General features: G+C 49.4%; 1 protein-coding gene across 2 annotated transcripts in view; it reads left to right on the top strand.

The window, feature by feature from the left end:
- The window catches only part of REEP1 (receptor accessory protein 1), an 89,566-nt gene that overhangs the window by 25,980 nt on the left and 37,285 nt on the right, over nt 1–26,301 (top strand). For both annotated transcript variants that reach the window (XM_070429645.1, XM_070429644.1), the window contains exon 2: nt 18,024–18,096. In XM_070429645.1, the coding sequence (XP_070285746.1) occupies nt 18,024–18,096 (73 nt within the window). The remainder of the gene's footprint in view (nt 1–18,023; nt 18,097–26,301) is intronic.

Below are 26,301 nucleotides of genomic sequence, written 5' to 3'. Positions count from 1 at the left end.
CAAATTCCCTGTATTGCTTACACCAGCTCCGGTCAGTTTCTGTTGCGCCCGGAAGAACCTCCACCAGGACCTCCTCATTTCACAGATGAGGACAACCAGAGCAGAGGGGCTGGCCCGTCCAGGGCAGCACTGGTGAGTGGCCAGGCTCAGGCTGCAGGTCCGGTCTTCAGACCAACTCTTTCCCATCCTGCCCTTCCAGGCTCTCACCGTGAACTTGATGATCAGACCAGGGAGGTTCTGAAACCACAAGCAGAAATGCTGTTACTCCTCTACCGCCAGCCTTTGTGTTCTGTCATACCTGGAAGTGACTGTCCGGCATCACAGGCGTTTGCCCCCTTTTCTGTCATACTGTCAACTTGAGTAGCAGGGCTGTCACCACTCGCATGTTCGCCTTTGAATCTACATATAAGCGATTCTCAGCCAGCGTGCACTGGCTGACAATAGAGGGCTTCCTGACCCTTCTCCCATTCTTCTCACTGTCTTCCTTGTGTTGTGGTAATCTGATACACATTTCTATCAAGAACAGGTGGTCTTCTCTGAGCTATATGATAGGGAACACCTGATACCCATGCCTGTTTCGTTTCTATATTCACTTTAAGATATATTTTTAAATAAGCTCATCATTAATTGGAAAATATATCACAATAGAAAGGAAAAGTTATTACTATTCCCCCTCCCCATCCCACCACGACTGCCTATAGCATTGTAGAGAATCTTTCCAGTAGCTTTCTACTTGCAAACTTAACTTGAAAAAATATGTACTAGTATAGTTGTGCCCTGGCTGGTGTGGCTCAGTTGGTTGGACATTGTCCTGTGCACCGAAAGATTGCCGGTTCGATTCCTGGTCAGGGCACATGCCTGGGTTGTGGGCTTGATCCCTGGTCGGGGGCACGCAGGAGGCAGCCGATCGATTTTTCACTCTTACATCAGTGTTCCTCCCTCCCTCTTGCCCTCACTCTCTCCTTCCCTCCCTCCCTCCTCTTCCTTTCTCTTTCTCTCAAAATCAATTTAAAAAATTAAAACTATACATACATGTATTAATAATCTTATAAGCAGTTTTGTGTTGTTTCAAACATTTTGGCAATATCAGTGTTAATGGCTATATTCATTCTAGTAAGTTGAGCACAATTAACGTGAGTGTATAGTGAATCCTTTGGGGCATGAACGGACAGTAAATGAATACATGAAATGTGAGAGCCACGCCTCTTTCTATGAGACATTTTGTTTGCTGCTGATTGACTATAGGTAATGGTACGGTCTTTGCCTTTGTGTTTCAGATGTTTTCCTTATGCTGGATTCCGTGAACTGGATGACATTTGATACATGTCACCATGTCACTTTTCACACAGTAGTGTCAATTTACACCTGCTAGCCAGCACTGAGAAAGGCCCTCTCAGAATGCCACTGGACATCTCTCAGCCCTGGGCTCTGAACAAATACACGTGTAAGAATAAACACCTGTTTCTATAAGTGTTCTTTGAGGTCTGATAGGAGAACTCCCAGCTACCAGTTTGTAGATCAAATGACACCTACCAAGGGGGAGGGATATTCATTTTGTTCTTTCACTTGATAAAGGTACACTAACTGCTTGTCCCAAGTGTTTGGGAAAATGTTGCCAATGTGATACTGTAGACAGTTTTACCTAAAAATCCTTCAGTTGTCTTTTTTTGTGTGTGTGTGGATAAAGATAACCATTTAAGCAAACTGGAAATATTTTATTACAATCACACTTTTTTCAAGCAAAAGGTGGGGAAATAGGGAACTGGATTGTCTTTACTCAACTATTTTTGCTGTATTCTGTGTTTTGGGGAGAGAGCTATAGTGCATTAGAGTAGGGCGGGTGGGAATAGTGTCACAGCAGAGGTAGGACTTGGTTTAGAGGGACCCTAGTGATGACCGAGTTAGAACGTCTGTGGTATGTTGTTTGGCTGGATCGGCAGGTGTGGGCCAGATGGCAGGATCCTGGAAAGCCAAATCCAGGATTCTGGAAAATTGTTAATACGCTATATCAGCGGTTCTCAACCTGTGGGTCGCGACCCCTTTGGGGTCGAACGACCCTTTCACAGGGGTCACCTAAGACTATCAGAAAACACATATATAATTACATATTGTTTTTGTGATTAATCACTATGCTTTAATTATGTTCAATTTGTAACAATGAAAATACATCCTGTATATCAGGTATTTACATTATGATTCATAACAGTAGCAAAATTACAGTTATGAAGTAGCAGCAAAAATAATTTTATGGTTGGGGCTCACCACAACATGAGGAACTGTATTAAAGGGTCGCGGAATTAGGAAGGTTGAGAAGCACTGCTCTATGTGGAATCACCGAAAGGTTATGAGCAGGCAAGGAATACAAAATGGAACAGCCACTTAGAAAACAGTCTGTCAGTTTTTTATTTACATTAAAGCTATACTGCCAAAACCGGTTTGGCTCAGCGGATAGAGCGTCGGCCTGCGGACTGAAGGGTCCCGGGTTCGATTCCGGTCAAGGGCATGTACCTGGGTTGCGGGCACATCCCCAGTGGGAGATGTGCAGGAGGCAGCTGATCGATGTTTCTCTCTCTCATCGATGTTTCCAGCTCTCTATCTCTCTCCCTTCCTCTCTGTAAAAAATCAATAAAATACATTTTTTTAAAAAAAGCTATACTTTAACATCTGTCTCAGCAGTTCCACTCCTAAGTATTACCCAAGGTAAATGAAAACAAATGTCCATACAAAGACTTTACTCAGCTGTCCACGGCAGCTTTATCCACAATAACCAGAGGTTATGAACAGGAAAGTGGCCTGCAGAGAACTGCCTGGCAGGGGAATCTGTCAGTGGTATGCAAGGTAGGCCACTCGTGGTCAGAACGAAGGGAAGGAAAACTGGTTAGAAGGTTCTCACAGTCCTCCAGGAATGAGATGAGGAGGCCAGTGTTGTGAGAGGCATAGGAAAGAGCTGAGCAGCAAAGTCACTACAGGAGAAAAGTCCAAAGCGTGGAGCCTGCTAGATGTGGGTACCCAAGTGTGGTCCCTGGGCCAGCAGCACCACCACCCTGGGAACTTGTTAGAATTGCAGACTCCCATGCCCTGGCCAGAGTGTCAGCCCACAAACCAAAAGGTCTAGGGTTCAATTCCGGTCAAGGGCATGTACCTGGATTGCTGGTTGGGGCACTTGTGGGAGGCAACCAATTGATGGGACTCACATCGATGTTTCTCTCTCTCCTCTCCCCCTCTCCCCTGCCATCTACTCTCTCCAAAATCAATGGAAAAAATATCCTCCAGGGAGGAGTAACAAAAATTTAAAAATAAATAAATAAATAAAAATTATATAGAAAAAGAAATGCAGACCCCCAGAACCTACCTCCGACCTAGTGAATCAGACTCTGGGGGTAGCCTGGCAGTCTGAGCCTTACCAAGCCCAGCAGGGAATTCTGATGCACCCCCAAGTTTAAGGCCACTGAAATAGGGACACTGAGTGAGGGTATATGATACAAGAGGAAATATCCAACAGGCTATGGGAGGTGGGGAGCGGGAGTCCAGGGAGGGGAGCAGGGGCTGATGTGGACCCTGGGGCTCGCCCGACAGGTGCACAGAGAGTAAGTTATGCTTTGAGGGAGGAAGTGGGCACAGGCCCCAAGAAGTCTTGGGGTGTCTGAGTGAGGCTTCTTTGGTTGCAGGTAACAGAAGTCTGCTCTAGATCAGCTTAAGCAAGAGGCATTTACCGTATGGGAAGGATGCAGAGGCAGCTTCTGGGATGCAAGGGTAGAGAGTCCACCTGACCTCCTGGAGAAACGAACCAGTTTCTCTCTGGGCATCTCCCCTTCTCCATCTTTCTGTCCCCTTCTCTGAATCTCTCTTGATGCCTTGAACCAGTATCTGTTCAACCCCTAACTATGCGCCTGTTTTAGGCAACAATGATGGATTAAAAAACAACAACAACAAAAAAAGACTCTGCTCTGCCTTCATACATGTCTATCTGTCTCTCTTAGCTTCAAGTGTTGTCTCTATTATGCATTCCATTTTTTCCCGTCTGCAGACATCATTTCTGCTGCAGTGAGCATTTGGCCAGATGGGACCACCCCGTGGCGGCTAATTTACAGTCTTCATTTTAAGTAACCTGCCAGCGTCTCTGCCCTGATTCTGCATTCCCAGGAGAGGCAGAAGTCTGAGAGGCCCAGCGTGGGCCCAGCCTTGGGCAGGTCAGCTCTGGCAGGAGGCAGGGTTCTTGTACACCCCCTGGGGGTGGGGGCGGGTGGTCCTCATGAGAGAGGGGAATGGCAGCTTGGCGGTGCCAGGCCCTGTTCCAGAGTGCACTGTTCTCATCTCTAGTAGTGCAATCTGTGGGGGGAATGGTTCTTGTTTTCTTTTGTAATGAGCTTCTTAACAGAGGACTCCGGCACCCGACGCGGCTGCTTCTGGAGGGAGGGAGGCCGGGAGGGCCCCGTGGTGCATTTGTGTGCGCTAATCGCTAATCGTTAGAAACTATTGTTGTTGGGGAGGAGCCTGTTGGTACAGAAAGGATGGATGCAATTCTCTTTTTCTTTTGGGGGTGGGTAGATAGCCTTTAAAGTCGTTCCTCGAACCCTGAGAGTCTGTGATTACAAATGAAACAACAGGGTCTGGGCATCCTGGCCTGAGGGACAGCCCTTGGCTTGGAGGGGAGAGAAGGATACCACAGTGGCTTCTAGATTCCGTTTTCTTAGCCGGAGGAGACTTGCCTTTCATGCAGGTGATTGTGCTGTGGTGACTTTACGTACGTTCATCTTTCTTTGCCATGAAACATAGGGCTTGGTTGCTAATGATTTTACAAGAATTGTTCCTTTTCCTTGGTTATGTTGGAATATTAATTAATGAGACACCCCAGGGCATTTGTGTGAGTGGATCTTTACACACCTTCCTTGGAGGGGGACCTTCAACTCACTGGTTCCTTTCACAGTCTTGGTTGTAAATTGCTTCCCTAACCTCCTTTCACTCTGAGCATTCATTCACCCAGTCTTTCACTCTCTCACTCATATTTAGCACACACCTGCTATGTGCAAGCGTTGTGCTGGGAGGGAGAGTTCCTCATTCTTCGTATTTCAGTCACCGGCCTGCCACTTCCCTCTTCAGTTGTCCCTCCGGCCCTCAACCCTTGGGTGGGCGCTGGCAGATGTGCTCAGGGGAGTGATAGCAGGTCTGCGCACGCTCTTCTCCCTTCCTGGAATGCTTCCCGGCCCCCCTTCCTCCCCCGTCTGCTAACCCACTGCTCATCTTTCAAGACCTGCGGGAGCATCCCCTGTATGGAGATGCTGCTGATTGAGAAGCCCTGGCCTGGCTCACAGGGCGGCGTTTGGGTGGAAGGTCTGTCTGCCTAAGTGTCGTCCAGCTGGACTTGAACTTGGTGGGGTTTGGGATTGTCCCACTCACCTTTATATCATGACAGTGATGGATAAAGGATTGATGCTGCTGTGGGCAATGGGATGGGGAGAAAAGGAAAGGATCAGGAAGAAAATAAAACCACTCATCATTCCATCCCCAGAGACGCATTCTGGAGGGATCTAAGACTTCCTGCATACAAAACTTACATGGTTGAAGTTGCTGTGCCTTTTGCTTTCCCATTAACATTAATGTATCAGTATTTTCTTGTGTCCAAAATATTTCTAAACAGGATTTTAGTGACCTTTTTGAATTATATAGTCAATTTTTTGTTGGATATTTATTTTAATTTTTTTTTTTACATAATAAAAAGCCATGAAATGCATTTGTGCCTTCATCTTTGCCTCTGGTGATTTCTTCTGGATGGATTCCCAAGAGAACGGAGAGTCGTTTGGTGTGATGGTCTGCCTGAGTGCAGGAGGGCAGTCACTAGGCCAGAGGTATCGATGCTGTGAGCATTTGAGAAATAACGGCAACTTGCCTCCCAGGAAGATTGTACCAATCTCTGCTCCCCTCAGCAGCTTTTTGGCAGTTGGGTTTATAAATTCTAAAAGGAGATGGAGACAAAGAGCAAGGCCCCGCTGATCTCCTCATTGGCTGCGGCTTCCGTTTGTAGGGAGCAGCAGCTTTCCCTGTGTTAGGGGCCATGGCGGGGGGGCGGGGGGGGGGGGGGCGGGGGTAAGGAACGCCTGTTGCTGCTGAGGCTGTTAGCTTGGCCTTGAGTGACAAGGGCCAGCGCTACGGGGACAGCCACCCTTTTCCAGGCAGGACTCAGGGACTCAGGGAGCCCCCTGAGGGACTGCGCAGCTTTCTGCAGCAGGGAGGGAAGGTGCTGCTCTCCATTAGCCCCACGCCCAGTAATGAGGAGTTCAAGCTTCGGGAAGAGCGTCTGGCGCTGTAAAGCCTAACGGGAATTAAAGGCAAGCAGAGCGTGGGGGAGCGTCTGCTGCTGTCACTGTCCACGGAGGTCACTGCTCTGGCTTCGTGCATGGGGTCTCCTGGCCAGTTAAGCTCAGCAGCAAATGTGGGTTCCAAGAGGTCAGTCAGTTGCTTGATAGGGAGTCGGACCTGCCGGGAACTGAGCTTGCAGCCTGGTGGGTATGTGCATCCGTTGAAGGAGGAGGTAGACTCTGTTGGTGTTGCTTGGTTTTACTTCTGGAATTGGTGCTGTTTAGAGGACACTTGGAAAGTAAAATAAGATGATCCTGCCTAGCTGGTGTGGCTCAGTGGTTGAGCACCGACCTTTGAACCAGAGGTCACAGTTCGATTCCTGGTCGGGGCACATACCTGGGTTGTGGGCTCAGTCCCCTGTGTGGGGCATGCAGGAGGCAGCCAACCAGTGGTTCTCTCTCATCATTGATGTTTCTGTCTCCCTCTCCCTCCCCCTTCCTCTCTGAAATCAATAAAAAATATATATTTTTTAAAATGCTCCTGCATTAACCCAGGAATACCTTGCTTGTATCTGCATGTAGCTGGGAACTTGCCCACTGTAATGACATCAATAAAGTGTTTATAAACATAAAAAAAAATAAGATGATCACGAATCAAGTGCTTATTTTCCAGCTGGATTGTGTATAGTGAGGATGAGCTCATGAATTATGTTTCAAAATTGACTTTAGATGGTGACTTAGTAAATGGAAAAAATTAATTAGGATATTTAATATGAACAAAATGAGAGACGGGAAACTAATACCTGGTGAGTATTAAAACATTTTAATACTCTGGTCTCTTTAAAAGTCCCTTGTTTTATTTAATCCTTACCATAGGAACTTTGGTTGTTTCTTATTTTTATAGATGAGGAAACGGAAACTTAGAGAAAGTAAGTAACTTAATTGAAGTCATAAACCCGGTCAGAGGCAGAAAGGAGATTCGAATCTTGTCTGTCTGCCCCAGAGCCCTGCCCTCACCGTGTTCAGGGCTCTGTTGCCTCTGGCTCTGGCAGGAGCTGGGCAAGGGGCTGTGAGCTGCTGCACTGTCTGCTCGAGGGGAAGGCAGGGCTGTGGCCCTGGGAAACCTGCCGTGCTTTCTGCTGGGCCGCAATCTGCTCTGAGAAGCACCGTGAGCTGGCTTCAGAGGGCACACAGATAGCGACGTTGGGCAGCTTCCAGCTTCTCCAAGCACTGTGGGTGCTTGTGCTTGGTTGGGGTGATGGGAGTTCTTACACAAACGTGGCCACCTTCTTCACCCCTGGGTGCTGCTCGACTGGGTTTCTGGTTGTCTCAGCTCAGGAATTAGATTCCAAGCTTTTGGTGCCATCATAAGTTGGGTTGTTAGTGCTACTGCGGCGCGAAGGGCTTTGTGCACATAGATGCATAAGCTGCTGTCAGTGAGGCCTCCGCCAGCCCCAGGGCACAGTTCAGGTAGGAGAGGAGAAGGCTAAGGGGACCTGAGCTTTCGGGCACAGTGGTCAGAGGTCTGAAGGCTGATTCTTAGTCAAGGCATCTTCCCCTTTTTGTTGCTATTGTTGCCTGAACAAGGATAGATGAAACCAACTGAACTTCGCATGAGCCAAAGCGGAATTCTTCATTATAAAGAGGCAGGGATTTGCAGCTGGTTCCATGGGTGCTCCAACCAGGGTGGGAAGCTGTTGGGAAGCCTGCTGTTCTCACTCCTTCTTCAGTCCCTCCCCGCCTCCCCCCCCCCCCCCCCCCCCGCATGCCTGCCCCTCCCACCCCCCAAGTCCTGGTCTCACTTCTCAGCTTCTCTGGCCACACCTGCTTTATATTCTCTCTCTCTCTCCTTCTGTTGTGTGTGTTTCTGTCTCTCTCTAGACTCCTACTTTCCTTGCATATAGGGCCAAACATAGGCACCCAGAGTAGCAGCCCCCACTCCTGAGTCTGTATCTCTTTAGGTCACCTACCCAGCAGGAACTACTAATTCAAGTTTCTCAGCCCCAATGCCAACCTCTGGGACCAGACTGCTTTGGGTGACAGCGAATGCCTGTGTGTGCAAGGGTTCAGACAAAGTCAGCAGTAGCATCTGACGGGATGCGGGGATGGTGGATGCTGAGGGTGGATCAGATGGCCTTCAGGGCCCCTTGTGGCCATGACGGTCTGAGCTGGGCTGCTGCCTCTGCTGCAGATACTTCCCCTAGACCCGTGGTCGGCAAACTGCGGCTCGCGAGCCACATGCGGCTGTTTGGCCCCTTGAGTGTGGCTCTTCCTAAACCTTAGGAGTACCCTAATTAAGTTAATAACAATGTACCTACCTATATAGTTTCAGTTTAAAAAATCTGGCTCTCAATAGAAATTTCAATCGTTGTACTGTTGATATTTGGCTCTGTTGACTAATGAGTTTGCCGACCACTGCCCTAGACTATGCATGCATGGGGAAGGTTGAGGGACATATACAAATGCTTATTGGTGTCCCAGTATGGGAGGGACATGTCCAGCATAGCAGTATTTTAACTACTATTATTGCTGAGAGCTTGGATTGTGGGTGATTTTGATTTTTGTTTCATTACTTTCTGTGCAGTAGTCCTCTCTTATCCATGATTTTACTTTCTGCAGTTTCAATTATCCCCATTCAACTGCAGTTCAAATATTTTAAATGGAAAATTCCAGAAATAAACAATTCATAAGTTTTAACTCAAGCATGTCAAACTCATGGTCCATTAAGTAATTTCAAAACTTAATTTTTACAATATCCAGTTATACATACTTATTAATAACAAACTATAATGCTCGCTAATGACTGACTATTATAATCATGTTGCATTCATTTCCCTTATGTGCTTTACGCGCAGGCACACCATTTCTCTCCACTAATACTAGTAGCGAATATTCTAGCAGCTGATTGCCATGTCGTTAGTCTTGGACTGACTTGTTTGGTGTGCGCAACAGGATATATTTTGCTTTCGGAGAACAGGAAAAGTAGGTTTATTTGCATTATGCTTATTAATTTGTTCAGTTAATCAGTGTCTGATAAGTTAATGTTCAAGAAAAAATATTAATTTTTATTAAAATGTTCTATTTTATGTTAACGATGACTCATTTATTTCAGCCCTTTGTATTCAGCATGTCTCTATCGAAATAAACCTACGTTTCTATGAAAATTGAAGCTTCTGTTTTTTTGTGGCCCATGTAAACTTAAACCTTGTTTATTTGGCCCGTGTTAGCCTTTGCGTTTGACATGCTTGCTTTAACTTGTGCGCTGTTCTGAGTAGTGGGATGAAATCTCACACTGTCCCATTCACTCCCACCGGAAAGTGAACATTTCTTTGTCCAGGGTATCCATGCTGTACGTTTACACTAATGTTGCAGTATCACAGTGTTTGTGTAACCCTTATTCTACTTAATAACGGCCCCGAAGTGCAAGAGCAGTGATATTGCTGATTCAGATATGCCAAAGAGAAGCCATAAGGTGCTTCCTTTAAGCAAAAAGGTGTGTATGTGTAGGACAAAAACATAGTATCTGTGCAGTTTGGTACGGTCCACAGTTTCAGGCATCCACTGTGGATCTTGGAACATCTCTCCTGCGGGTAAGGGGAGACTACTGTCTTTAAAACATTTTCTACAACCAACATAAACAAGTCACATTCCACGCTCTTGAATGATGGCAGGGCACAGGGGCAGAACCGCACGAGGTGTGCACAGGACTTAGTGGAGGGCGTGTGAGGCTGGTGGGCTGGGCTGAGGCTGGATGGTGGAAGCCCTCCTTCAAAGGTAAACAGTTTGGATGTTTTCTTTGGGCCGTCAGGAGCTACGGAAGTGTTTTGAGCAGTGGAATTTCTCGATCAGGAATGCTGTCAGTTCTTGTCACCCTGGCTTCGCGGCATTGTTTGCTTGTCTGTACATCCACAGAGATGAAAACACACCCGTGTTTTCCTGTTTTCCAGTCCATCCATTCTTTGTTTTCCACCCTCCCAGAGGACAGCTGTCAGCACTCTGCCTGGCTGACCCATGGTTCCCACCTGCTGGTGACAAGGGATACAGCAAAAAACAATGCCCCCCTTGGCCCCTCTGCCTCTGCTGCAGTTCCCAGGAATACACCAGAGCGACCGTGACTGTCCATGTCCGGCCTGAGGGCCTTGTAACAGCTCTGCTTGTTTTGCTTATCACCACCATTTGGGTGTTTGCTAACGTCCTCCTGCTATCTCAGGATGTGGAGTGTGTGTGAGGCGGGAAGAGTGCATGCTCAGCAGTATCCACACAGTTCAAGCAGCTGAGCAGCGGCAGGGCTGGACCTGGGTGAGACCGAAGTCAGGGGAAGAAAGAATGCCTGAGCTGGGGGAGGGGGTGCTCCACCACCTGCTCACTGCTGGCTCACCAGCGACTATACCAGGTCGGTACGATATTTACCAGGTCAGTAGGTCAGTATTTCCTGAATGAAAATGAGACTGCCAAGCCCAGCCACCAGAGTGGCTCGGTTGATTGAGCGTCGTTCTGTGCACCGAAAGGTGGTCAGTTCAGTTCCCAGTCAGGGCACATACCTGGGTTGTGGGTTTGATCCCTGGCCGGGGCATGTGCAGAGAGCAGCTGATCTCTTTCTCTCCCTTCCCTTCCCTTCCCTTCCCTTCCCTTCCCTTCCCTTCCCTTCCCTTCCCTTCCATCTCTCTCTCTCTCTCCTTCCCTTCCTCTCTCTAAGCATGTCCCTGGGTAAGGATTTAAAAAAGAGAGAGAGAGGCTGTCTAGCTAAGGGGAGTGGTTAGGGGGGGCGGGTCCAAGATCACCCACTAGTTCAGATCAGAGCTGAGCCTAGAACCAGGGTTCCTGACCTTCAGTTGGGACTCCTTCCCCTGGGCCACATCCTCCTTCACTGCACAGGGTCCCAGAGGTGTCATTCTGGGCCCTGGCTGATACTTCTCCCAGACCAGGCCCCTTTTCCCAGGGCCCTGTCCTCTAGACCCCCTGCTCCTTGAATTCAACCGCTTCCCAAACCAACCAGCCATCTAATCAACAAACCAGCCAGCCAGCTCTTCTTCTCTACCCGCTGCCATGGCAAAGGCTCTGTAGAACTAGCCACACTAGAATGTGGGAGACTTCCAGTTCCTTTAGTTGTTCCCCCAGGGGCATCTCCAGAGATGCCTCAGCCCATGCATTTCTCCACAGACAGTCAGGGTTGAAGTGGAAGGTAAGATCTCAGAGGTAAGATCCCATTACAAACTGTGCCATTTATAGTAAAGCTTTCTTGGGTCGAATGTGCATAAGGCCAAGGGAGTAGCATAAACTTGTCAGCCATCTTCTCTCTCTGTTTTGGGAGGGACCCAGACTTGACTTCATGTGTCCTCTGAGACTCTCCAGAGCCTTCTGGAAAAAGGCATTTCCCTGATGTCACACACCCAGAACCAAGGAGCGAATGAGAGCGTAGGATACTTTTATGATTCCGCTGGGACAGTGGAACCACTTCCCACACCTCTGAAAGACATTGTGTTCTCCTCCCCCCTCCCCCCCCAGGGGACTCCCTTGCAGGCAGGGGCCGTCCTGGGTCTCCCAGCCACCGGGCATTCCTGGGTCTTACGGACACAAGTGCTGAACCCAGCCTTCTCCCGGGACTGGGTAAATGACTCCCACGGAGGCGTCGCCCCTCCTGGTGGTGGGACACCACAGACTGGGCCCTCGGCTTAGAGCCTCCACCGTGGGGGAAATAATTTCACAGATCTGTGCAGCATTTTCGTCTTCAGCATTTTTTATTGCATGTCATCGCACGTAACCTTCCCACCAGCACCTGTGGGGACACCCCAGTGGGCAGAGGAAATGAAACGGGTGAGGCTCCTGGGCACTTACCAAGGACTCTTGTGTGTGGAGTGGTGCAGCACAGACCAGCACCAAGGCCCCCCAGCTCCCAGGCCTCCGAGGTTGTCTGCTGGGGTCAAACCCCAACAGGTCCAGGGGTTCCCCAAGGTGTGGACGGAGTTGGCGAAGATGGAATGACACGGAGACAGCCTTCAGTTGATCAGCAGCCTAGCCAGGATCTCTAGCCAGGATCTCCAGCCAAGTTCTGTCTTGGATCTCCAGTCAAGTTCTGTGCAGGATCTCCAGCCAGGTTCTGTGCAGGATCTCCAGCCAGGTTCAGTCGCCAGGTTCTGTAGCAAGGTTCTCCGGCCAGGTTCTATGGCCATGTTCTCTCGCTAGGTTCTCCATCCAGCTTCTCCAGGTTCTCCTGCCATGTTCTGTCTAGGTTCTCCAGGCAGGTTCTGTCCAGGTTCTTCAGCCAGGTTCAGTCACCAGGTTCTAGTCAGGTTCTCTTGCCATGTTCTGTCTAGGTTCTCCAGCCAAGTTCTGTAGCCAGGTTCTGTCCAGGATCTTTTGCCATGTTCTCTCCCTAGGTTCTCTCTCTAGGTTCTGTGTCTAGGTTCTGTCTCTAGGTTCTGTCTAGGATCTCCAGCCAAATCCTGTCTCTAGGTTCTGTCTCTAGGTTCTCTGTCTTGTTGTCTTGTTACATCTGTATTTATACCAGTTAATTTTAATCCTGTCAATTTCTATTGCAAAGGTTAGGGTGTTTCTTATCTCCATTCCAGGGAGTAAAGATTATGTAGCTTAAGGGTGATTGTTTGTAGTTAAAGTGATTAACTACCCGCCTGGCACTTAGTTAAGAGGTTTTATCCCCTCCTTAACTTCAGGGAAAAATCCCTACCTGGGAAAACAACCTTTCTCGGAGAGGTGACCTTGGTTAAAACACATAGTGCTAAAGGGAGCAAACATATTAAGAACAGTATGCCATATACGCCAGGTCCCTTGAAACATATGCTGTGCAGATGTTTCTTCTCTGCAGCGACTGTGTCAAGCAGCAAGGATGGACCGGCTCCCGGCAGTTGTCCCTCCTCCTGTGTGCAGCTTAGGGTTCACGTGGCTGTACAGCCAGGCCACGTACCCCATTCACAGGAGCTGAGCAGCTCTGTGGACAGGGACAGCCACAGTGTGTTCTGAGTGTGGAAGATCAGAGGAGTGTTAGACAGGCATGTGGGGGATTCTGGGGGAATAAGAGGGAATCCACAAGACACAAGTCCCTCACTCTTTCGTTTGTTTTCAGCAGAACCCAAGCCGTGTTACAGTTTGCATGAGCCTTGGTAAGTAGGCTTATGTGTTAGACAATTTCATTTTAAATAAGTTGCTTCTCATGATGACTTAAAAAAATTTCCTCAGCAAAGCCAAGGATTCGTGGTAATGCAAATAATGGGTGATTAAAATATGTTACTGATTTTGTTCGATCAAACAAGTGGGAACGTCACTGATTTAGCGCCCACACTGTGAAATCCCACATTCTTGTCCAGCATCGCCTTGGACTTGCTGTGCAACCTGTGCCCAGTTATTTACGTCGTCTGATTTTATTTGCATCTGTGAAATGGAGATGATAATTATGCCCATGTCATAGGGGTTTTGTACATGCAAAAGGCAGGTGGAGCACCGACAGCCGTGCCCAGCACCCCGCAGAGCAATCACTGGCACCAGTTATGATGTGATGCTAACTCTTCTTTTGGTCAAACTGTGAAGCTTTCGCTTTTGGTGTTGGTTTCCTGGACACCCCCACGAGGACAGTTCTTCCATAGGCCCCCCGTGATCGTGGCCCCGTGGCACCCACAGATGGGAAGAACGCATATTGTTTTCATTCTGAAGCAAACATTCTGAAGGCCCCTAACTTGGAGGAAGAGGAGGAAGGAGGAGGCAAACATAGGAGACACGTGACAGGCAGATAAATGGAGCCAGTAAGTTAGGGGTGGCAGGCTTCAAGTTCACAGCAAGTGACTGTGGAGAAGGGAGGGTGGTTCGAGGCCCGGTCACAGGTAACTGGGAGGAGTGTGTGGGCACAGAGCCCAGCCTTGCCTCCTCTCTAGAGGCACACACGCCTTCCTCCTCGCCTCTGCTGGGGCTGACGTGAGCACTTAAGTAGCTGGAGATCCTCCTAAGTATTTTACCGCTTTCCTCTTGACCTTGTAGAGAGAGTTTTGTGAATCTATGAAGTGGGTTAAGTTCCCAAGAGACATTTCAATTCTTTGTTATTTATTCACTCAACAGACATTTTTCAATTGGCCACTTCAGCAGGGGCTGTGCCAGGCACTAGAGACCCCACGAACCACCTAGGGCTGCGTGGTTTGGCCGGGGACACTGAGTCAGCCAGCACAGTCAGCCCAGGGGGCACGGACAGGCCCTGTTGTCAGGCTGCCCAGGCCCACGTCCCAGCGCTGCTCCTGGCTGTGGTCTCCTGGGGCCTTAGTGTCCTCGACTATGAAACGGAGTAGATTTGGTGAACTGGGCGGATCCCGAGCCATGGAAGCAGGGAACAGAGTGTGGGATCTCGGAGGGAAGGCGGGGAGGTGGGTAAGTGGGAGGTGATCAACCAAAGACCTTGTATGCATATATGCATGGCCCATGGACACAGACAATAGGGTGCTGAAGGCCTGGGTGGGCTGGAGGGGATCAGTGGGGAAAAAAAGAGGACATATGTCATACTTTCAACAATAAAGATTAAAACAACAACAAATAAATAAATAAAATGGAGTTGAATTCTTATCCCATATGGGTGTTGAGGGTTAAGTGAGGCATATATACAACCTATAGAGCAGTGCCTGGCATTAGTGCTCAGCGATATTGATATCATTATTTTAAACGTCTTATTAATACGACAGCATCAGGGCTGTAATGGACTTAAATAATATCAAGAAAATTCTGAGGGACAAGTGATCAAAGACTCACAGAAGTGGCTTTGTTGAGATGGATCTTAAGGGATTAGTGGGACTTTATCAGGAAAAACAGTTGTGAGGCTGTGGGAAGATCCTGCATTAAGATTTAGGCAGGACGGAGAGCAGGCGGGAAGTCACAGTTGTGAGTGATGAGCATGGCTCATTGTGGGGACAGCTGCTGCCGGTGAGATCCGGAGGCCGAGGGAGGGCTGGGGTGGGGGGTGGGGGGCAGGGGACTAGCAGGGGCACTTGGTCTGCGTGGACATAGATCCCAACCCCTTTTGGCTTGGACCTGCTTCATCTGTTACTTCTTGTCTCCAAAATAGATTTAGACGTACTCAGCATTCTAATCCCGTCCTCCCTTCCCTGGGCAGTGAGATGCTAAGTGTGTTCCTCTACCTGCCGGGGCTTTGGAGATTTTAGTGTCTGAAAAAGCAAATTTATCTTGCTGTCCCCATGCTGTCAGGTAGGGGCACACCGGCCACCACTTCACATCAGGCCTCCGTCCGCGCACCACTGAGGGGTCCCAGTTCCGTGACCAGAGGTGTCGCTGCTCTTGGGAGCTCACAGAGGAGCAAATAGCGGCTGTTGAGTTTGCACTTGTCTCTCTTCCGCCAGCCGCACGCTGCCTCAGGGCAGGGGCTGGAAACCCTCCTGGCAGACCTGGCTAAACCAGGGCATCTGTGCCAGGGGAGCCAGGGGCACGTTGCCTGAGGCTCTGCTGAATCAGCCATTGCCATCTGGCATCCCCTTGCTGTCGAGAGCTCAGTCCCAGCATCATGAATGTGCCCTGGATGGCTCTGCCCTTTACTTCACCAGACAGAGAACACCGGGTACTCGCCGAGCACTGGCCAGGCCCAGGGCGCGGTTATGAATGAGACAAGAGACCGGCCTTGGCTTTGTGGGGCATCTAAGGTGGCAGACAGACACTGAATAAACCACCGCAAGTGCATGCGTAAGGGCTAAGAAAGAGGGATGTGGCGGCGTGTAGGGGGCAGAGAAGAACCTAATCTTCAGGGGCTGAGGAGGTCAGGAAGGCCTCAGGGAGGGAAGCAGACTCTGGTATCTGAGAATGCTCGGGAGGAGGGCAGGGCGGACCCTGGGGAGACCTCCTCACCAGGAGGGCTCATTCCTGCACCCGGTGGGCTTCCCCAGGCTGTGCCCCCTCAGCACGCCTGGTGCCTTTGCTCGCTTCCTTCAATTTCTTCCCTCCCACCTGAGGCCTACGTTTTCTCCTCCCCTCAGACACTCATCCCCTCTGCGGGCTTATCTTGCTCACCAGACATAATCCTGCCCTCACAGAGGATGAAGCCGGAGGACAGTGTTAGTAAAAGGCCAGGCTGGGAGGAGGCCGCCCTGGCCAGGGCGCCAGCCGACATCAGCCAGTCTTCAGAGGCTTTACTCCACAACGGTCATCAGACCTTAGACACGCAAGCGGCTGACCGCTCTGTGCGCCGGTGTCCCGTCCGAGAAAGAGGTTCCTCTAGCCGAGGCGGCCTGAGGACTGAGGCGATGCCTGTGTAGCACGTAGGGCCAGGCCTGTGTGAGGCAAGGGTGCAAAAACCCTGTCCCTGCCAGCATCTTAGAAACGGACTCTGCTCAGTTAACTGGTTTTCCCTGGCAACCGGAGGCAGAATGTCAGAGTGTTGCCTGGCCGCAGCGCTGTGGGAACACTGCCCACTGCGTGGTCGATGGCATCTGGACTCCGAGTTTCCTGTACGACCTCTAAATACTGATGAGGGAGCCAGGGCTTTGGGGTTCCCAAATGTGGAGCCTCCTTGCAGGGACCCCGGAAGCTCTGTGGGTGGGTGTTCACAGGAGATGTTGGCTCTTGGGGGGTGGGGAGCCATGCACCTCTGGTGCCCACTCAGTTTGCATCTGAATGAACACCTGGGTGACCTTATCTGTCAGGCGAAAGGAATAAACTCTTCCAGCGCCAACTTCCTGTCAAGTCATACATTTAAAAACATTGTGAGCCTACTACGTGGCAGGTGCTAGAAATACATTGTTGAAATAAAACAGACCCATTCTGTGCCCTGAAGACATTTACAGTCCAATGGGGAGATCCTGTCAATCAAAGTATCCCCCAAACACTAGTGAAAGAGCACCCTGATAATATGCACATTGACTGTGAGGGCGGGGCGGGGGGGGGGGGGCGCGCGGGGAGGAGGAGATGGGGGACTGACCCAGCTGGAGGTGAGGGAAGGCTTCTGTGACCAAGTCATGATGGAGCTGGGTCTGGTGAACAGGCATGTGAACCAGACACAGAAGTGGGGGAAGATTCCAGAAGGAGACCACAGCCCAGGCAAAAGCTTGGGGGTGGGGGGAGGTGCGAGGTGGAGGGAATGAGGTCGGGTGGGGCTCTGCCAGGCAGCCCTTAGAGGCAGGGCTGAGAGTCAGATTCCTTAATGACCCGATGCAGCCCTGCCCGCGGGCAGAGAGCTGCTGCCCAGCAGTCACGCTGGCGCTGGCTGGCGTTATTTTTGCTTCTTCGTCTTAAGAGCAGCGAGAAGCAGGTTAATGAGGGTGGGGATGCGTGTGGCTTGGCCTGCGTGGATTTGCAATTGGAAAGCTGATTTCCGGCCGCAGGATGCTGAAATCAAGCAGGAGAGGCGTGAAATTAGAAGGAACTTTTAGTGAGCCGGTTTCCGTGGTGAAGGAAGCCCACAGTGCCTGCCGCCTGCCACAGGCTCATAGAGCATCTGGGGATTAGCAGCAGGAGAGGAAGGTCTGACCCTTAATTTCAGTGTCTTATGTGCAGGTTGGCTTCCCACCCCACCCCATTTTTGGCTTCCATGACCCCAAATCACCCTTGTAGGTTGTAACAGGAGGTCCCGAAGCACATCCCAGCCAGGAGCGGACTTCAGGGCATTCGGAAACCATAAGTCAAGCCCACGGCAGCACTTTCCGTAGCCGAGAGAACGGTTCCTGCCATTGAAGACAGACATTTCCCATCATGAATGAAAATCACATTTCTCTTTCTCTCTCTTCCCTCCAGGCTTATATTTGGCACCCTTTACCCTGCATATTACTCCTACAAGGCCGTGAAATCAAAGGACATTAAAGAATATGTGAGTAGCACTTTGGGGAGTGAACTGGGTGTGAACGGGCGGGAGGAGGTGGGCGCTCTCTGCTGTGGGCGCTGGCAGCCGGCTGAGGAGTCCCTTCATCGCTCTCCTCATGAGACCTACGTGATGTGGCCCAGGAATCCCCTCCCCGTCGACACTTCCTCTTTAGAACTAGAGTGCAGAAGCGGGGAACGCAGGGGGATACAGCGAGAGGAACCGAGGTCTCCAGTCTACCACATGCCACTGTGTGGCCTGGGATGAGTGACTTCACCTCGCTGAGCCTGTTTCTTTGTCTGGAAAACACTGTGTAGATCAGAAAGCACTGTTATTGGGAGACAGTCCAGCACCAGGGGCAGGAGCAGGGGTCCTGGGCCCAGCAGACCTGGTTCAGCTCCTGGGTCTGCGACTCAGGCTCTAGCCCACCCCAGTTCTGCGATTCAGATGCTCCAGATGTAAGCCCTGTTGCTTTATAAGCTTTTAGAGGGCGGGAGTTGTTCATTATTCTACAGCTATTACCCCACAGCACCTAGCAGAGGGCAGAGCACGTGGGAAGGGGCTCCTTGGTTTGGAGGATGTATTGCTGTTGAGTGGATTTGGGAGCCGTGGTCACGGCCCTAGATGTGCTGGGCTCCTCTAGACAGAACCATGAGACCACCCCTGAGTGACAGAGACCTGCAGGGCCGGGCTGAGGGAAGGAGAGACACCCAGGTCCAAGTACAGAGGATGTGGATTTTGTCAGCAAGAGCCTGAAGTCAAGTGCTGGCTCTGGCGTTTGCTTGATGCATGCATGGCGAGAAGCTGGCTTCCAAGAGCCTCCTTTTCTTCAGCTGAACTGCGGGGTGAAGAGCAACGGCCCTGACCCCCAGTGTCATGAGGGACAGAGGGTCTTCGCTCTCCCTCTGTGACTCAGAGGTGTCACTTGGCAACTTTGTCAGGTAAAGAGGGTTCCAACTCGGAGAGGGTTGGAAACATCATTTCCATTCTCAGATACCCCAGGACAGTGGTTGGCAAACTCATTAGTCAACAGAGCCAAATATCAACAGTACAACGATTGAAATTTCTTTTGAGAGCCAAATTTTTTAAACTTAAACTATATAGGTAGGTACAGTGTTATTAACTTAATTAGGGTACTCCCAAGCTGGCCTTTACTAAAAACGTCCTCAGTCTGATTGAGTACGTTCGCTGAGGTCGACCCCTTCCAACTCTCCCATCCACACTCGTCTTGTATACTTGTTTCATCTACCTCCTTTCCGAAAACCGACTTCTGCGCATGGGCCACGAAGTTTCAATCGCACTGTACGTGCGCACCCACACGTGGTATTTTGTGGAAGAGCCACACTCAAGAGGCCAAAGAGCCGAATGTGGCTCGCGAGCCGCGGTTTGCCGGCCACTGCCCCAGGACATCTTTATGATGAAACCAGCCACCTCCCAGTCAACTGCAACCAGCATTGACCACCCTCCCCTCTCGGTTTCCTAGAACTGCTCGCCCAGGCTTGCCTTTGCTACTAGGCCGGGGGTCCAGACGGGGGTGGGTTCTCCCCAGAGACTGGGAACCTCAGAGCGTGAGCTGTAAATAGCTGTTAAGTTATAAGCACAGAACCTCATGAGTCTCTGTTGACCTGGCACGGGGGGAAGCACGAGGCAGCCTCTTCCAGGTCTCCCTTCCAGCCCAGGGCGCCGGGCAGCTGTGCCAGGTGAGGAGGCAAAGCTGGGGTCACCCTGGTTCAAGGCCTGACCTTCTGCTTTGCAGGGACAGAAACTCAGCTCTGTCCGCTCTTCTGGGAGAGATCAAAGCCTGGTAAACTGTTTTGCTCTGACCAATCTCCCAGGAGCCCGGTTTGTCACTAGAAGGGCAATTCATAAATTTAGAGTGAAACGTATAACTGACAAGCAGAGCAGCTGTGTGTGTTGGCTGGTGAACACGTGTTTTTCCCGAAAGGAAAGCTTGAGAATAAAGATGAGACGGTTTCTTGGTAAAAATGGAACTGGAAGAAAGGAGCTGAATAGTGTTAGGGAGACTGGCACGCTCACACGTGTACACTCGCCTCTCTTCTCCTTTTGACCATGGATCCATTTGTCCAGGAGAGAAATCTGGGAATTTCCCTGTACCCCTGCCTCTCCCTCACCACCCAGCCGTGCACACACCTGATTGGTGACGACGTCCCTAGTCCCCTAATAATCTGTCAGACCAGGTCTCTCCGTTTCTGCAGCCACTCTCTTAAGCAAGGTTGTCATCATTTCCTCCCTGGAATGTTGCAGTAGCCTCCTCTGCTAGTTTTTATTGCTCCAGTAACACATGACCATGAATTTAGGGGCTTAACACAGGCAAGGCTCTAGGGGAGAATGCACTTCCTTGCCTTTTTCAGTTCCTGGAGGCGGGTCACCTGCATTCCTGGGCTGGAGCCTCTTTCTCCCTCTTTCAGGTCCACTGTGTTTCATCCCTGAACATCCTTCCATAGTCACATCTCCCTGTGGCCACCGCCGGGTCAGGGTCTCCGCCTTGAAGTACTCATGGGACACAGTGGGCCACCTGACAGTCCAGGATGGTCTCCCATCTGAAAGTTCTTAGCTTAACGACTCTGCAGAGGCCCATTTGCAGTAGACATACTCATGGGTTCTGGAGACGAGGATGAGGACATCATTTGGGGGCGGGCAGGGGCTAGTGTTTTGCCTGCCACACTCCCTAATTGGTTCTCCTGCTCCTGTCCCTCATCTCACACTCTGCTGTCTATAATATAGACTCTATATAACTTCTAGAAGCCTTTGAACAGTGGGAATACTCATTTACTCCCTCCGGATCCTTGAATGACTGCTTCTCGCCTGCAACATCGAGTGCGGACCCATTATACAGGCTTATCCACCCTCTGTCTTGCTCCTCCCTACTCTCCAGCCTCTTCTCTACAAGCACTGAGTGCTCTCCGTCCCTTGCTCAGTGTGGCCTGTGGACCAGAATGAGCAACAACACCTGCGAGCTTATTAGAAACGAAGACTCTCGCGTCCTGCCCAGACTTCCGGAATGAAAATCAGACCTTTTATAGGATCCTCCGTTTGAGAAACACTGCTCTCAACATTCATAGCTTCTTATGTCTTTCCAAACACACTGCACTTAAACAGAAAGGAACTTATGGGTATTTGGGAATTCCTCGGACAAACTAGAAGGCTGGGGGGAAGATACTCAAATTGGGGAGGATCCCAGAAACCTGGTGACAGGTAAGCTTATGCCACAGGAAAGGTCTGGCTAGGAAGCTGCTGCCAGTATCGTCACAGTGGACACTGGCTTCCGGCTTCCAGCTGCCTGTGCCTTTGGAACAGTCGGTGAAGATTCAAAACCCTGGCTAGGGGCATTTGAAGCCTAGATAATAGGCCTTGCTGCCCAAAAAGACAATCTCAAAATTAGAAGGCTTTGGATACTGGTAATAAACATGTATTTTTTACATATTACATATAATTATATTCAATAAAATTTATGATGTTTAATGAAATTAAAATACAGTATATAATATGACTGTATATATATACAGTGTGTGTATGTGTATATATATATATACACACATATATATACACATATACAATATATATATTTCCATTACAGTTACTTGTTTGGTTGCCCAACATTGACATCCACTCCTTTACCCAGGTTTTGGCTTTTAAAAAATCTTCCAACAAGAATTCTGTGCAACTCATTTGCTTGTTAAATCCAAATTTCTTCAGCTGAGTCAGCTGCAGGTCCAGTACCTCGCTTCCTCTGGCTCTGACAGGACCTAATCTTAATATTCAGCACTCTAAAAAATTAAATGATCGAGTGAACCACCCATATACTCTATTAGGGGGAGAAGGAGAATAAATAAAATTAGTTAAAATATTTAAGTCTATACATAACAAAAAAATGAAGAAAATATTGGTAGAAGCTACAGTCCTTAGTCATGCAAGTGGTCATAAGTTCATAACTTGTGTTTATGTCTTTTGTTAAAAGATAATCTTTAAAGGGTAAAATCACGACTCTTGTACAAATATAAAATTAACACATGTAAAAATTTTACGTAATTCATTAATTAATGAGGGAACCAGTAAGCTGCTAAAAACACATCAAAGGAGATTCCAAAGAGCAGACACATAACCAATCAGGAGTGATGAAATGAATTATTTTTAAATATTCAACTGATTTCTTGGGCAAATGTGGAAATCAAAGTTGTAAACTAGCTCAAAAGACTGAAAAACATGACACCTGTGGGACCAGGGTAATTCAGAAGGTGCTCTGGGCCAGCGGTCGGCAAACTGCGGCCCCTTGAGTGTGGCTCTTCCACCAAATACCACGTGCGGGCACGCATGAACAGTGCGATTGAAACTTCGTGGCCACGCTCAAGGGGCCAAAGAGCCGCATGTAGCTCGAGAGCCGCAGTTTGCTGACCACTGCTCTGGGCACCTACAGTTCCATAGCACATCCAGCATTTTTTCCTTTGCTTCCTTCTTCCACCATAATGCATGCTCCCTTTGCCTCCGGTCAGAGCTTTGGTTCAGTAAGCAGCAGTTCTCAACCTGTGGGTCGCGACCCCTTTGGCGGTCGAAGGACCCTTTCACAGGGGTCGCCTAAGACTATCCTGCATATCAGATATTTACATTACGATTCATAACAGTAGCAACATTACAGTTATGAAGTAGCAACGAAAATAATTTTATGGTTGGGTCACAACATGAGGAACTGTATTTAAAGGGCCAGAAGGTTGAGAACCACTGAGTTAGAGCTTCCTTATCCAGGGTGTGGCCTGAATCTTCATTCCTGAGGAACATGAGGCCTTAGTAATCCTGCCTCTGTGAGTCATTGACTTTTATCTCTGAGTGAGACTGTAGTCGGAGATCCCCCAGGACCGTTAACTTCCTCCCCTGCACATTGTGTAGCAGCAACCCTGGTTCCCCTGACCATCAGGATCAGTCACCCCGTCGAAGCCCATAAGTCCCTTTATTACCCACTTCCAAGTGGCATGGTGGTCCTGAAGTGGTCAGGTGACTGTCTAGTCTCTGCTTCTATTTCATTGGAACCAATTGTATCCCTGCTAGAAGCACCTATCCTTCAGGCACTAAAATTATTAAAAAGTAGAACTCGGAAGTTTAGGGTTGAGAAGCAGAAGGGCTGTGAGTCAGACTGTTACGGGCACCTCTCACAGACACCAGAGGTGTAAGTTATCCGGCAGCCCCGAGTCAGAGGGGGAGGCTGTCCCATCTCAGTTCTCATCTGCTCATATAAATGAATCTAAACAAGTGACTCCAGGTAATGGTGTTGTGTTCAAGTGAATTTATTAAGAAAGTAAAACATGCAAATTTATTAAAGGAACAAGGCAAGCAATCATCCAGCAAAAAAGTGTGGATGGGCTCTCTCGGCTAATCTGAGGAGCGAGTGGGGTGGAGGTTTCTGCCTTATATATTTTTCTGTCTATAGATTATAAATCTCTCTGCCAAGTATCTTGGGTACAGATTAGTTTTCAAGGTCCCCCTTTCACTTTGTTGTGGCTTTCCCAGAATTTGTGGGAAGCACCTGGCAGTTTTATCTTGCCAAGCCCCAAAACTGATGGCTTTTCTGTTTAGGGAGTGAAATAAACTGCTCTTTTTTCCTCCCCCCTTCCCCTCTCCTTTCCTGCTTTCTCTACCTAAAGAGGTTTTTAACCATTTGCTCTCAAGTGTCCTTGGTTTGGGGAAGATAATGGCTTGTTATTTACAAACCAGCTCCAAGCTGTCCAAACTGCTTGGCCACGTTTAATTTTCTTGTCTCAGTTTCCCTATTCCTCCTGCCCTGGAATGTCCCTAGCTCCTTGCTACCCTGTAACATGACCAGTGAATCTCAAACTTTAACATGAGTACGAATGAACAGAGGATTTCATTAAATACAGATGCTGATCCGTAGGGTCTTGGGGCCTGAGATTCTGTGTTTCTAACCAGCTCCTCCATGATTCCGATGGTGCTGGTCAGGCACGGGCTTTTCACAGATGTCTGCAATCTGAGGGTCCATCCACATCGTTCCAAAATGTGATCACGGCCCAGTACCAGTCTCAGCCATCCTTCCACGTACCTCATGGTATTGCCAGAGCCTTACCTTGTATTTTAAAGTGTACTTGGGATTTGCTTTAATCGGGGATGATGAGGCATGCAGACACAGAAATGACTGTCACGAAGAAAGATGTTTTTACTCACAGCTTCTTAAAGGTGGGAGGCCCAGCACACCTCCAGGGCCAGAGCAGGTGGGCCACAACCTCTAGTGGTTTCTGCAGGGAAGTCAGGTAGGGCAGGGTAGTCAGGTTTAGGGTTGGCTAGCTGGAATAATTTCAGCAGGCGGTGGGGTGTGGGGGCTGCCCTAGTTGCCTTGGTACGTGGCCTGGGGTTATTAGGGCTGGGGAATATTGGCCCACCTGTGAGTGCTCCGTATGGGCTCTGGATTGGTGAGTTTGCATATGAAAAGTCCACCCTGGGGCACGTCTTTTTCTCTTTCTAAGAATTGTCTGGTCCTGGGGAGGGAAGTCTCTCCGTAATCAGCAAGGCCTCCGATGCCAAGCATCAAAGAGTGCAGAAAATAAGAAAATAGTTCTTACGCCTGGTGGCAGTGTAGGTGCATTACCTCAGGACATTGCTCCTTCCAGGCCCAGTGCGCTGCTCAGAGTTCTGCCTGTGAGGGAATTTCACTTCCTCATTCTCTCAGGGCCACCGGGCTGTGCAGCTGTCCACTGTGAGCTCCTGCCAGCAGATGGTGCCGAGGCAGCTGTAAACCAGGCTCTAATCGGTGCTTTCTCGGTCATTAGGCATAGGGAGTGCCCTGGGAGGCCGGAGCGGGGTCCAGATGCAAGAGGGAGTGTGAATACTCAGGAAATAGGGCAACTGATGTAGGGGAGGACCCAAGGGTGAGGTGAGGCTACAGAGGTGGCTAAGCCTGCTGCCTGCACAGCCCATGGGGCGGGCTCTTGCAGGCTGCCAGGAGCCCTGGAGGCTTGGTGATGGGTCCTGGTGTCTCAGCCCATCTCTGTGGCTCATGGAAGGTCTCTCGGCTCTGCTTCCCACCCTCCTGCTATGACCTAGGATCACAGCTTCTCCTATGTCCTCACTGCTGGGTCCTGCCCTGATCAGTCCAGAGGGACTCGCTAGCCCTGCTGTCAACTCTTCATTCCAGAGTTGCTCCTGGTCATCACCTCTCAAATTGGCCATAGCTCCCTCTCTCTCTTCTGGATGCCGTCCTGCCCATGCTCTCCATGTCTTGCAGGGAATTTTGGATAGAATCCCTCAAACCTGGCAACTTCTCTTTCATACCTTGGGAAGAATAGCCATCATTTGGTTACTCTGTGGTTTGGTGGGGGAACACATTTCCTGGTAGTTTATTTATGGTTTCCATCTCTGAGCCACCAGTATTCCATTTACCTTTTGAGACTCAGTGAATCATTCTCACACCGTCCTTTCTGCATGAAAGCATTTTAAGGAGAAGGGGTTCATGATGGAAACTTCTTCAGGCTAACACTCAAGCCCCCTCACCCCCATGCCTCCTTCATCTTTGGCCATGGCCCCACTCTCCCTCCTGAGATTCGTTCGGTCTTGCCTTTCCAGAGGCCTATTGGGCATGCTTCTTGGATGTCTCCTGGGCCCTCAGACTGCCCTCAGGTTCTTGGAGCTCAGCCTCTTCTCCCTAAATTGACCCTTTGTTTACTTCCTTGCTGGTGTGAGTGGCTCCATGTCACACCATGCCCCAACTTCAACAGGCCCCTTTCCTCCCATGTATACCCGTCATCTATTCAGCTGGTACTCATGGGGAGCATCTGTTACCTTGAAACCATCCTAATTCTCTATTTTCTTCCCAAAAAGCCACGTAGGCCAGTATTTCCCAAAGCATATTATTCTCAGTCTTTTTAAAACCATCCTTTCTTTCCCATTGACAATGCCAACATTCTAATCCAGTCATTCAAGACATACTCACTGAGTACATACTGTCTGCCAGGAGCTGTTTGGGGTGCTAGAGCTACAGTGGTGTACAAAAATAACTGGCCTCCTCTCTCAGGGAACTTACAATCTAGTAAGAAAAGCATAGCAATGAGCCGGTGCTTTCAAAGCAGAACGTTCCGTGTTACGACGGGAGCATGTATGACACTGTGGGAGAGAAAAAGGAAAGTGCACTTACCCCAACTTTGGACACTTCCTAGAGGAAATGACCTTTGGGCTGAGATCTGAGGGCTGAAATAT

Source organism: Myotis yumanensis, unplaced genomic scaffold (genome assembly GCF_028538775.1).
Source record: "Myotis yumanensis isolate MYYU_CA2020_CCGP unplaced genomic scaffold, mMyoYum1.0.hap1 SCAF_11, whole genome shotgun sequence".
Taxonomy (NCBI): Eukaryota; Metazoa; Chordata; class Mammalia; order Chiroptera; family Vespertilionidae; genus Myotis; species Myotis yumanensis.
Note: the sequence above shows the minus strand (reverse complement) of the source record. Positions and strands in the feature narration are given on the sequence as shown.